Here is a 13,182-nt window from a genome sequence, read left to right as displayed (position 1 = left end):
CCACGTGGCACCTCCAGTCTCTTGCTGACACGTGGACCTGCCCTCCACGGCTCTTCCTCTCAAGGCACCAAGCAAGGAAGCAGGGAAGGGGCCAACCCAGCCTGCCTGGACACACGGCCCATGAACCTCCACCTCTTCTCCAACTTCCTTCCTTGCATCGCCCCTTCTGCTATCTCCTTTACTCACCGATGCAACCACTTGCTCACAAGCCAGGTCCACCAGGGACCTCCGTTGTGTAGGGCTCGAAAATCTTGCTTCTCTGGCAAATTGTCTCTCATACACAGGACCACGGCTGATGGTCGATCTACTTGCACCTCAGACCGCTTCCCTTCCACTTGGCGCTCCTGCCTTTTCACTCTCTTTTTTCCAACAATAAAGTTCTCCTCATCCCTGCCCGAGACGCCTCCTCTTCCCTTCTTCACCCAAGGCTCCTCCAACTTGACCCAGCACAAAACCAGGCCTCAAGTTGCCTTTGGGGTGGGTGGAGAAGGGTCACAACACCTGTCCTAGGAATTGTGCCAGCTGGCACAAAGATAAGTCTGTACAGGTCATCACCGTGAGTGAGAAAGGGCCACAAGGCCTCTCCTACGAACACCACCACCAGCAACAGCACAGACTGGCACCTGGGGGCTGCTGGAACATGACATAAGCACTTTACAAGAAGGGCTGGCTGGAGCAGGTCGTCCAGGACCATGGCCACTCACGTGTCCACTATCTCCAAGGATGGAGACTCCAGCACCTCTTCCACTCTTTCACCACCCTCACACTGAAGAAGGCTTGCCTTCTTTGCCCGTGGAATTCCACTTGTGCCGTGGGCCTCTTGTCCTGCCACTCATCACAAGCCTCTTGTGTGCAACCCTTCAAGGAATTCTAGAATAGAATCATTAAGGTTGGAAAAGACCTCTAAGATCACCAGTTCCAACTGTCAACCCAACACCCCCAGGCCTCCTAAACCATGCCCTGAAGTGCCACGCCTACACTTTTTTTAAACACCTCCAGCGATGGTGACTCCACCACCTCTCTGGGCAGCCTCTTCCAATGCCTGACCACTCTTTCAGTAATACATTTTTCCTAATACCCCCTTCCCATCACACTTGTTCTCCAGACCCTTCCCTAGCTCCATTGCCCTTCTCTGGACACTCTCCAGCCCCTCAAGGTCCTTCTTGTCCCACAGAGCCCAAACCTGAGCCCAGCATTCGAGGTGGGGCCTCACCAGTGCCAAGCACAGGGGCGCCATCCCTGCCCTGCTCCTGCGGGACACACTATTCCTCATACAAGCCTAGATTTTGTTGGCCTTCTTGGTCACCCGGCCACACTGCTGGCTCATGCTCAGACGGCTGTCAGCCAGCACCCCCAGGGCCTTCTCCGACACGCAGCTTTCCAGACACTCTTCCACAAGCTTGGAGCGTTTCATACGGCTCTTGTGACCCAAGTGTAGGACCCAGCACTTGGCCTTGTTAAGCTCATACAGTTGGCCTCGGCGCAGTGATCCAGCCTGTCCAGAATCCTCTGCAGAGCCTTCCCACCCTCAAACAGATCAACACTCCCACCCAACTTGGTGTCGTCTGCAAACTCACTGAGGGCGTACGCAATCCTCTCAACCAAATCATTGATAAAGATATTAAACAAGCCTGGCCCCAACACAGAGCCCTGGGGAACCCTGCTCGTGACTGGACGCCAACTGGATTCAGTTCCATTCACCACAACTCTCTGGGCTCGGCCATCCAGACACATTTTTACCCAGTGAAGAGACCACCTGTCTAAGCCATGAGCCTCCAGCTGCTCTAGGAGGATGCTGTGGGAGACAGGGTCAAAGGCCTCAACAAAGTGCAGGTAGATAACATCCACAGCCTCTCCCTCATCCACTGGGCGGGTCACCTGGTCAAGAAAGAGACCAGGTAGGGCCAGCAAGAGGCTGCTTCCATGAAGCCATGCTGGCTGGGCCTGATCCCTGGTTGTCCTGCACATGCCTGGTGAGCGCACTCAGGATGAACTGCTCCATAATCTTCCCCGGTACTGAGGTCAGGTGGCTGGCCAGTAGTTCCCCGCATCCTCCTTCAGAGGTTCTGTTTGGAGAACTTGAGGCTGAGGGGGGACCCCATTGCTCTCTACAGCTTCCTGAGGAGGAGAGGGGCATGGGGAGGTGCTGAGCTCTTCTCCCTGGCACCCAGTGAGAGGACTGATGGGAATGCTTCAAAGCCACATCAGGGGACTTTCGGAATTGACATTAGCAAACACTCCTGGGAGGGTGGTCAAACACTCAGACAGGCTTCCTAGAGAGGCAATCGATGCTGCAGCCTGTCAGTGCTTAAGAGGCATTTGGACAATGCCCTTAATAACATGCTTTAACTTTTGGTCAGCCCTGAAGTGGTCAGGCAGTTGGGCTAGAGGATCACTCTAGGTCCCTTCCAAGTGGACTCTTCTAGTCCAGGCTAGGCAGCCTATTCTGCTTCCTCAACCCTTTGCCATGCAAGCATCCCCTCGAGATTCTCAGGTGCACAGCCTGGCGCAGCATGCACGCCTCCCATTTGCCCTCCACTGCGTCTAATCCCACTCTGGCCCCACAAACACTGCGCAGAGAAATGGCCTCACCCCTCGCCACTCACCCCAAAGTAAGACCCCGAAGGCAGTCGCTCACCAGCCTCCCCTGCCTGCCTGCCCCTCCCACTATACTTGGGCCTCCCACGGGACTCACCAGCTCTCCCAGAGCTCACCAGCCAGGCGCCCGCACTGCAGCCTTCCCTCACCACAGCCAGCTGCTCCCTCAGCACCCTCAGCCATCAGCCAATCAGGACGCAGCTAACAACATGCCCACCGGGGGTGCCTAACAGCCTGCCAATCGGGCGGCGGCTGACAGGCGCCAGCTGCTGCAGCAGATCCTGGAAGTTTCCAGAAGGCTCCTGTCAGGACCCCAAAATCAACACGTCGGGCACAAGAAATCAAACATCTTCACCAAACGGCCCCCAGAACCGCTGCTGGGAGGGGCGGGGGCTGAATGAGGGGCTGAATGACTAGAAATGCTGCTGACAACCGAACCAAAGGCCTCAGGCAAAAGCAGCTGGGGCACTTGGAGGGGTCAGGTGGAGGGAAAATGCCATGATCTAATAACTAAAACATTGTCATCAATATGTACATGAAGAAGGCACCATGCCCTTGCACATGCTGCAGGGTGACAGGGACACGTGGGCGGGGTCCCCTTTCATGATCCCCCTTGCTGTTGTCCCCAGCCCAACCACCTCCAGTCCTTGGCACAACATCTTCTCTCACAAAGTGGAGCCAGGACCACCCACACAGTGTTCTTGTCCCCATCCCCAGTTGGCGCCAGGACCCTGGACAACCAAGGTGCCCAGGTCACCTTGCTGTGGGGTCCTCAGCTGAGCCAATGCTGGACTAGGGCTGCACTCTCCGCCTGGCTGCACGGTCCCCATTCCGCCTACATGGGAGCCCCTAGCCCATGGCCTCACCTTGCTATGGGGTCCCCAGATGATCCCTTGCAGGGGATCCCCACACCACCATCCCCTCTGCGCTGAGGGTCCCACAGTGCACGTGGTCTCCAGGCCACCATCCTCCCTGCCTCAGGGGCCATGCACCACCTCTACAGGGGACCCCAAGTCACCACCCCTCTGCACTGCGCTCACCATCCTCCTCACTGTGGGGACCCTGAGGCACAGCATGGGGCACCGAGCACCGGCCCCACAAACAAGCCTGTCACCCTGCTCAGCTCTGAAGATGGGCCTCAGTGCGGGGATGTCCGGGGCTGGACACCAGATGACTACCAAGACGCTCTGTCACTCCCTTTCCTCAACTGGACTGAAGACGACAAAAGGCTCCTGAGACAACATAAGGACAGGGAGCGATCACTCAGCAATTACCATCACGGGCAAAACAGACGTGCCTTGGGGAAATTAATGTAGTTTTTTGCTAAAAGTCAGAGTAGAGTAATGACAAATATAAACAGAACCTAAAACACCTTCCCCACCCCTGCCTTCTTCCAAGGTTCACTTTACTCCTAATTTACTCTACCTCTTCCCCCGAGCAGCGCAGGGGGATGGGCAATGGGGGCTGTGGTCAGTTCATCACACGGTGGTTCTGCTGCTCCTACTACCTCAGAGGGAGGACACCTCACATGCTTCCCTTTCTCCAGCACAGGGTCCCTCTCATGGAGACAGTCCTCCATGAACTTCTCCAACGTGGATCCTTCCCACAGTGTCAAGTTCTTCACAATGCCACAAGCATAGGTGCCTTTGACAGGGTGCCATCCCCCAGGAAGAGAGGGCTCCAGCGTGGGTTTCCCACAGGGTCACAAGCTTTGCCAGCAAACCTGCTCCAGCGTGGGCTCCTCTCTGCATGGGGCCACAGGTCCTGCTAGGAGCCTGCTCCAGCACGGCATTCCCACAGGGTCACAGACTCCATTGGGCATCCACCTGCTCCGGTAGGAGGCCCTCGGGGGCTGCAGGTGCATATGTGCTCCACCGTTAATCTCCATGGGCTGCAGAGGGACATCTGCCTGCAGACCCCAGGACACTGCCAAAACCTTGCAATATAAAGACAATTCACACATCACAACCTCATAAGCAAGTGGGGCACCAAGGCACACACAGAGCACACAAAAAGGGAAACACCAGGCCTAAACACACCTTCGTCACCTGGCAGCAAGGCCGGCAGAGAGCAAATGCCATCGATTTTGCAACACTTAACACGCGGCACACCTCAAAAACCTGACCAGACACCCAGGCTTCCAAAGAAATGGGCACCCCTCTTCACAACGCACCAACAAATTACATCACAAATGTGCCATGGCGTGACCTCACTGACAATACCACAACTCTCTGATCTTTTGGTCATGTTTCTCAAATGCCCTGACATGCACATTCCATGCAAATCCTGCCAAATACCTACTCTCACTTAAAAGCTGCCGCCAGGGTCAAGAGCACACGTCCTCAGGAGGAGGACAAGAAAAGGGAGCGTTGCAGGAAGGAATACACACCCCACCTCATTACCGTCCAGCCAGTAAGATTAACTTCCTCACAATTTTCTCTACATGTTCCCCCGAGCAGCGCAGGGGGATGGGGAATGGGGGTTGTGGTCAGTTCATTACACGTTAGTTCTGCTGCTCCTACTACCTCAGTGAGAGGACTCCTCACACGCTCGCCCTGCTCCAGCACAGGGTCCCTCCCATGAAGACAGTCCTCCATGAACTTCTCCAACGTGGATCCTTCCCACAGTGTAAAGTTCTTCACAAACCGCTTCGGTATGGATCCGTTCCATGAGACTCAGACCTCCAGGAAGAGAGTGCTCCAGCGTACATCCCCCACAGGGTCGCAAGCTTTGCCAGCAAACCTGCTCCCGTGTGAGCTCCTCTCTGCACGGGGCCACAGGTCCTGCTAGGAGCCTGCTCCAGCACGGCATTCCCACGGGGTCACAGACTCCATTGGACATGCACCTGCTCCGGTAGGAGGCCCCCAGGGGATGAAGGTGCATCTCTGCTCCACTGTAAATCTCCATGGGCTGCAGGGCAACAGCCTGCCTCACCACAGTCTTCCGCAGGGGCTACAGGTGGATGGATACCTGCCAGTTGGCATTGGCTCTATCGGCCATTGGGGAAGCTTCTAGCAGCTTCTCACAGAAGCCACACTGCACATCCCAGGACACTGCCAAAACCTTGCAATGTAAACACAGTTGACACATCTACAACCTCACAAGCAAGAGGGGCACCAAGGCACACACAGAGCACACAAAATGGGAAATGCCAGGCCTCAACACACCTTAGACATCTGGCAGCAAGGCTGGCACGGAGCAAATGCCATGGAAGGGGCAGTGGCTTACGCCCGGCACACCTCAGAAACCAGACTTCCAGGCTTCCAAAGAAATGGGGCCCCCTCTTCACAACGCACCCACAAACCACATCACACAAGTGCCATGGCATGACATCCCTGATGACACTCCAACTCTCCAATGTTTTGGTCATGTCTGTCAAATGCCCTGACACGCACCTTCCATGCAATTCCTCCCAAATACCTACTCTCACTTAAAAGCTGCCGCCAGGGTCAAGAGGACACGTCCTCAGGAGGACAGGAAAGGAAAAGAGAGTGTTGCGGGAAGGAATCCACACCCCACCTCATTACCTCCCAGCCTCTGGCACGTAACAGCCACTTGCTGCAAAACGCCGTCATGTGCAAAGGCTGTCCCGCCCCTCAGGGACCAGCATAAAAGCCGGCCCAGCACCTCTCTCCCTCACACACGCTCCTCACACCTTCTCCTCCATCGTCAACAAGGTGAGTCTGAACCCCCTTCCCCTTCTTCCCCTGACCCACCTCATCCGGCTCTTCCAGCACGCTCTGCCCCCAGACTCAGCAGCCCTGACGCCTCCCCACACCCGCGCTCCCCACAGCCCCACCCCACAACTCCACGCTCCCTCGCCCTCCTGCAACATTGACCCTCGCACCCCCACGCCCCTACGCTTTCTCAACACCCTCTCTTCCAGGGACCCTCCAGCCCACACCACACACATGGCCTGCTACGACCTCTGCCGCCCCTGCGGACCCACCCCGCTGGCTAACAGCTGCAACGAGCCCTGTGTCAGGCAGTGCGAGGACTCCCGCATCGTCATCCAGCCTCCCGCCGTGCTGGTCACCCTGCCAGGACCCATCCTCAGCTCCTTCCCACAGAACACCGCCGTCGGATCCTCCTCTTCGGCTGCTGTGGGCAACATCCTCGGCTCCCAGGGAGTGCCTGTCTCCTCTGGCCGCTTCGGCTACGGCTACGGCTATGGCTTTGGAGGCCTGGGCTGCTACGGTGGCATAAGGGGCTGCTACCCCTGCTAAGGACCCTTCACGTAGCATTTCCGGTCTCTTGCTGACACGTGGACCTGCCCTCCACGGCTCCTCCTCTCAAGGCACCAAGCAAGGAAGCAGGGAAGGGGCCAACCCAGCCTGCCTGGCTACATGACCCACGCACCTCCTCGTCTTGTCCTTCTCCCTTTTTTGCATCGCCCCTTCTGCTATCTCCAGTACTCACCGATGCAATCACTTGCTCACAAGATAAGGACCAGAGGGGACCTCCGGTGTGCAAGGCTTGAAAATCTTGCTTCTCTGGCAAATTGTCTCTCACACACGGCACCACGGCTGATGGTCGATCTACTTGCACCTCAGACCGCTTCCCTTCCACTTGGCGCTCCTGCCTTTTCACTCTCTTTTTCCCAACAATAAAGTTCTCCTCATCCCAGCCCGAGACGCCTCCTCTTCCCTTCTTCACCCAAGGCTCCTCCAACTTGACCCAGCACAAAACCAGGCCTCAAGTTGCCTTTGGGGTGGGTGGAGAAGGGTCACAACACCTGTCCTAGGAATTGTGCCAGCTGGCACAAAGATAAGTCTGTACAGGTCATCACCGTGAGTGAGAAAGGGCCACAAGGCCTCTCCTACGAACACCACCACCAGCAACAGCACAGACTGGCACCTGGGGGCTGCTGGAACATGACATAAGCACTTTACAAGAAGGGCTGGCTGGAGCAGGTCGTCCAGGACCATGGCCACTCACGTGTCCACTATCTCCAAGGATGGAGACTCCAGCACCTCTTCCACTCTTTCACCACCCTCACACTGAAGAAGGCTTGCCTTCTTTGCCCGTGGAATTCCACTTGTGCCGTGGGCCTCTTGTCCTGCCACTCATCACAAGCCTCTTGTGTGCAACCCTTCAAGGAATTCTAGAATAGAATCATTAAGGTTGGAAAAGACCTCTAAGATCACCAGTTCCAACTGTCAACCCAACACCCCCAGGCCTCCTAAACCATGCCCTGAAGTGCCACGCCTACACTTTTTTTAAACACCTCCAGCGATGGTGACTCCACCACCTCTCTGGGCAGCCTCTTCCAATGCCACACCACCCTTTCAGTAATACATTTTTCCTAACATGCAATCTAAGCCTCCCCTGATGCAGCTTCAGGCCATTTCCTCTTGTCCTATTGCTAGTACCCTAGCAATAGAGACCAATGCCCACTTCACTACAGGCCACTTTCAGGCAGTTGCAGAGGGCGATAAGGTCACCCCTCAGCCTCCTCTTCTCCAGGCTAAACCCTGCCAGCTCCCTCAGCCACTCCCCAGCACACTTGTTCTCTAGAAACTCCTCCAGCTCCGTCGCCCTTCTCTGGACACGCTCCAGCACCTCAAGGTCCTTCTTGTCCCACGGAGCCCAAACCTGAGCCCAGCATTCGAGGTGGGACCTCACCAGTGCCAAGCACAGGGGCGCCATCCCTGCCCTGCTCCTGCGGGACACACTATTCCTCATACAAGCCCAGATTATGTTGGCCTTCTTGGTCACCCGGCCACACTGCTGGCTCATGCTCAGACGGCTGTCAGCCAGCACCCCCAGGGCCTTCTCCGACACGCAGCTTTCCAGACACTCTTCCACAAGCTTGGAGCGTTTCATACGGCTCTTGTGACCCAAGTGTAGGACCCAGCACTTGGCCTTGTTAAGCTCATACAGTTGGCCTCGGCGCAGTGATCCAGCCTGTCCAGAATCCTCTGCAGAGCCTTCCCACCCTCAAACAGATCAACACTCCCACCCAACTTGGTGTCGTCTGCAAACTCACTGAGGGCGTACGCAATCCTCTCAACCAAATCATTGATAAAGATATTAAACAAGCCTGGCCCCAACACAGAGCCCTGGGGAACCCTGCTCGTGACTGGACGCCAACTGGATTCAGTTCCATTCACCACAACTCTCTGGGCTCGGCCATCCAGACACATTTTTACCCAGTGAAGAGACCACCTGTCTAAGCCATGAGCCTCCAGCTGCTCTAGGAGGATGCTGTGGGAGACAGGGTCAAAGGCCTCAACAAAGTGCAGGTAGATAACATCCACAGCCTCTCCCTCATCCACTGGGCGGGTCACCTGGTCAAGAAAGAGACCAGGTAGGGCCAGCAAGAGGCTGCTTCCATGAAGCCATGCTGGCTGGGCCTGATCCCTGGTTGTCCTGCACATGCCTGGTGAGCGCACTCAGGATGAACTGCTCCATAATCTTCCCCGGTACTGAGGTCAGGTGGCTGGCCAGTAGTTCCCCACATCCTCCATCAGAGGTTCTGTTTGGAGAACAGGAGGCTGAGGGGGGACCCCATTGCTCTCTACAGCTTCCTGAGGAGGAGAGGGGCATGGGGAGGTGCTGAGCTCTTCTCCCTGGCACCCAGTGAGAGGACTGATGGGAATGCTTCAAAGCCACATCAGGGGACTTTCGGAATTGACATTAGCAAACACTCCTGGGAGGGTGGTCAAACACTCAGACAGGCGTCCTAGAGAGGCAATCGATGCTGCAGCCTGTCAGTGCTTAAGAGGCATTTGGACAATGCCCTTAATAACATGCTTTAACTTTTGGTCAGCCCTGAAGTGGTCAGGCAGTTGGGCTAGAGGATCACTCTAGGTCCCTTCCAAGTGGACTCTTCCAAGTGGACTCTTCTAGTCCAGGCTAGGCAGCCTATTCTGCTTCCTCAACCCTTTGCCATGCAAGCATCCCCTCGAGATTCTCAGGTACACAGCCTGGCGCAGCATGCACGCCTCCCATTTGCCCTCCACTGCGTCTAATCCCACTCTGGCCCCACAAACACTGCGCAGAGAAATGGCCTCACCCCTCGCCACTCACCCCAAAGCAAGACCCCGAAGGCAGTCGCTCACCAGCCTCCCCTGCCTGCCTGCCCCTCCCACTATACTTGGGCCTCCCACGGGACTCACCAGCTCTCCCAGAGCTCACCAGCCAGGCGCCCGCGCTGCAGCCTTCCCTCACCACGGCCAGCTGCTCCCTCAGCACCCTCAGCCATCAGCCAATCAGGACGCAGCTAACAACATGCCCACCGGGGGTGCCGAACAGCCTGCCAATCGGGCGGCGGCTGACAGGCGCCAGCTGCTGCAGCAGATCCTGGAAGTTTCCAGAAGGCTCCTGTCAGGACCCCAAAATCAACACGTCGGGCACAAGAAATCAAACATCTTCACCAAACGGCCCCCAGAACCGCTGCTGGGAGGGGCGGGGGCTGAATGAGGGGCTGAATGACTAGAAATGCTGCTGACAACCGAACCAAAGGCCTCAGGCAAAAGCAGCTGGGGCACTTGGAGGGGTCAGGTGGAGGGAAAATGCCATGATCTAATAACTAAAAATTTGTCATCAATATGTACATCAAGAAGGCACCCTGCCCTTCTTGCACATGCTGTGGGGTGCCAGGGACACGTGGGCGGGGTCCCCTTTCATGATCCCCCCTTGCTGTTGTCCCCAGCCCAACCACCTCCAGTCCTTGGCACAACATCTTCTCTCACAAAGTGGAGCCAGGACCACCCACACAGTGTTCTTGTCCCCATCCCCAGTTGGCGCCAGGACCCTGGACAACCAAGGTGCCCAGGTCACCTTGCTGTGGGGTCCTCAGCTGAGCCAATGCTGGACTAGGGCTGCACTCTCCGCCTGGCTGCACGGTCCCCATTCCGCCTACATGGGAGTCCCTAGCCCATGGCCTCACCTTGCTATGGGGTCCCCAGATGATCCCTTGCAGGGCATCCCCACGCCACCATCCCCTCTGCGCTGCAGGGTCCCACAGTGCACGTGGTCTCCAGGCCACCATCCTCCCTGCCTCAGGGGCCATGCACCACCTCTACAGGGGACCCCAAGTCACCACCCCTCTGCACTGCGCTCACCATCCTCCTCACTGTGGGGACCCTGAGGCACAGCATGGGGCACCGAGCACCGGCCCCACAAACAAGCCTGTCACCCTGCTCAGCTCTGAAGATGGGCCTCAGTGCGGGGATGTCCGGGGCTGGACACCAGATGACTACCAAGACGCTCTGTCACTCCCTTTCCTCAACTGGAATGAAGACGACAAAAGGCTCCTGACTCAACACAAGGACAGGGAGCGATCACTCAGCAATTACCATCACGGGCAAAACAGACGTGCCTTGGGGAAATTAATGTAGTTTTTTGCTAAAAGTCAGAGTAGAGTAATGACAAATATAAACAAAACCTAAAACACCTTCCCCACCCCTCCCTTCTTCCAAGGTTCACTTTACTCCTAATTTACTCCACCTCTTCCCCCGAGCAGCGCAGGGGGATGGGCAATGGGGGTTGTGGTCAGTTCATCACACGGTGGTTCTGCTGCTCCTACTACCTCAGAGGGAGGACACCTCACATGCTTCCCTTTCTCCAGCACAGGGTCCCTCTCATGGAGACAGTCCTCCATGAACTTCTCCAACGTGGATCCTTCCCACAGTGTCAAGTTCTTCACAATGCCACAAGCATAGGTGCCTTTGACAGGGTGCCATCCCCCAGGAAGAGAGTGCTCCAGCGTGGGTTTCCCACAGGGTCACAAGCTTTGCCAGTAAACCTGCTCCAGCGTGGGCTCCTCTCTGCATGGGGCCACAGGTCCAGCTAGGAGCCTGCTCCAGCACGGCATTCCCACGGGGTCACAGACTCCATTGGGCATCCACCTGCTCCGGTAGGAGGCCCTCGGGGGCTGCAGGTGCATATGTGCTCCACCGTTAATCTCCATGGGCTGCAGAGGGACATCTGCCTGCAGACCCCAGGACACTGCCAAAACCTTGCAATATAAAGACAATTCACACATCACAACCTCATAAGCAAGTGGGGCACCAAGGCACACACAGAGCACACAAAAAGGGAAACGCCAGGCCTAAACACACCTTAGTCACCTGGCAGCAAGGCCGGCACGGAGCAAATGCAATGAAAGGGCAACACTTAACACCCGGCACACCTCAAAAACCCGACCAGACACCCAGGCTTTCAAAGAAATGGGGAGCCCTCTTCACAACATGCCAACAAACTTCACCACCCGAGTGCCATGGCATGACCTCACTGACAATACCACAACTCTATGATCTTTTGGTCATGTCTGTCAAATGCCCTGACACGCACCTTCCATTCGACTCCTACCAAATACCTACTCTCACTTATAAAGCTGCCGCCAGGGTCAAGAGGACACGTCCTCAGGAGGACAGGAAAGGAAAAGAGAGTGTTGCGGGAAGGAATCCACACCCCACCTCATGACCTCCCAGCCTCTGGCATGTAACAGCCACTTGCTGCAAAACACCGTCATGTGCAAAGGCTGTCCCGCCCCTCAGGGACCAGCATAAAAGCCGGCCCAGCACCTCTCTCCCTCACACACGCTCCTCACACCTTCTCCTCCATCGTCAACAAGGTGAGTCTGAACCCCCTTCCCCTTCTTCCCCTGACCCACCTCATCCAGCTCTTCCAGCACGCTCTGCCCACAGACTCAGCAGCCCTGACGCCTCCCCACACCCGCGCTCCCCACAGCCCCACCCCACAACTCCACGCTCCCTCGCCCTCCTGCAACATTGACCCTCGCACCCCCACGCCCCTACGCTTTCTCAACACCCTCTCTTCCAGGGACCCTCCACACCACACACATGGCCTGCTACGACCTCTGCCGCCCCTGCGGACCCACCCCGCTGGCTAACAGCTGCAACGAGCCCTGTGTCAGGCAGTGCGAGGACTCCCGCGTCGTCATCCAGCCCTCCACCGTGCAGGTCACCCTGCCAGGACCCATCCTCAGCTCCTTCCCACAGAACACCGCCGTCGGATCCTCCTCATCGGCTGCCGTGGGCAACATCCTCGGCTCCCAGGGAGTGCCCGTCTCCTCCGGCCGCTTCGGCTACGGCTACGGCTTTGGAGGCCTGGGCTGCTACGGTGGCATAAGGGGCTGCTACCCCTGCTAAGGGCCCTCCACGTGGTACCTCCAGGCTCTTGCTGACACGTGGACCTGCCCTCCACGGCTCTTCCTTTCAAGGCACCAAGCAAGGAAGCAGGCAATGGGCCAACCCAGCCTGCCTGGGCACGCGGCCCACGCACCTCCTCCTCTTCTCCCACTTCCCTCTTTGCATCACCCCTTCTGCTATCTCCAGTACTCACCGATGCAACCACTTGCTCACAAGCTAAGGACCACCGGGAACCTCTGGAGTGCTGCTCCTAATATGGGCTTCGAAAATCTTGCTTCTCTGGCAAACTGACTCTCACACACAGCACCTCAGCTGACGGTTATACTACCCGCACTTCAGACTGCTTCCCTTCCACTCGGTGCTCCTGCCTCTTCACTCATTTTTCCATCAATAAAGTTCTCCTGCATCCCAGCCTGTGAGGTCTCCTCTTCCTTCTCCTTCCAAGACTCCTCCAACCTCACCC

The 13,182-nt window shown here is 56.8% G+C and overlaps 2 protein-coding genes across 2 annotated transcripts; both read left to right on the top strand.

Moving 5' to 3' along the window:
* The first annotated feature begins 6,509 nt into the window (after nt 1-6,509).
* On the top strand, nt 6,510-6,824 carry LOC135312223 (feather keratin 1-like). Its single transcript, XM_064445362.1, has one exon. It carries the CDS (start codon nt 6,510-6,512, stop codon nt 6,822-6,824), a length of 315 nt encoding a protein of 104 aa, XP_064301432.1.
* Nucleotides 6,825-12,410: 5,586 nt separating this feature from the next.
* Nucleotides 12,411-12,719, top strand: LOC135312199 (feather keratin-like). Its single transcript, XM_064445335.1, has one exon. It carries the CDS (start codon nt 12,411-12,413, stop codon nt 12,717-12,719), a length of 309 nt encoding a protein of 102 aa, XP_064301405.1.
* Nucleotides 12,720-13,182: the final 463 nt, after the last annotated feature.

This window comes from Phalacrocorax carbo, chromosome 2, assembly GCF_963921805.1.
Source record: "Phalacrocorax carbo chromosome 2, bPhaCar2.1, whole genome shotgun sequence".
In the NCBI taxonomy this organism is placed as follows: Eukaryota; Metazoa; Chordata; class Aves; order Suliformes; family Phalacrocoracidae; genus Phalacrocorax; species Phalacrocorax carbo.
Note: the sequence above shows the minus strand (reverse complement) of the source record. Positions and strands in the feature narration are given on the sequence as shown.

Excerpts from the sequence above, each read along its gene's own strand:
- LOC135312199 (XM_064445335.1), top strand. The coding sequence starts at position 12,411 with ATGGCCTGCTACGACCTCTGCCGCCCCTGCGGACCCACCCCGCTGGCT.
- LOC135312223 (XM_064445362.1), top strand. The coding sequence starts at position 6,510 with ATGGCCTGCTACGACCTCTGCCGCCCCTGCGGACCCACCCCGCTGGCT.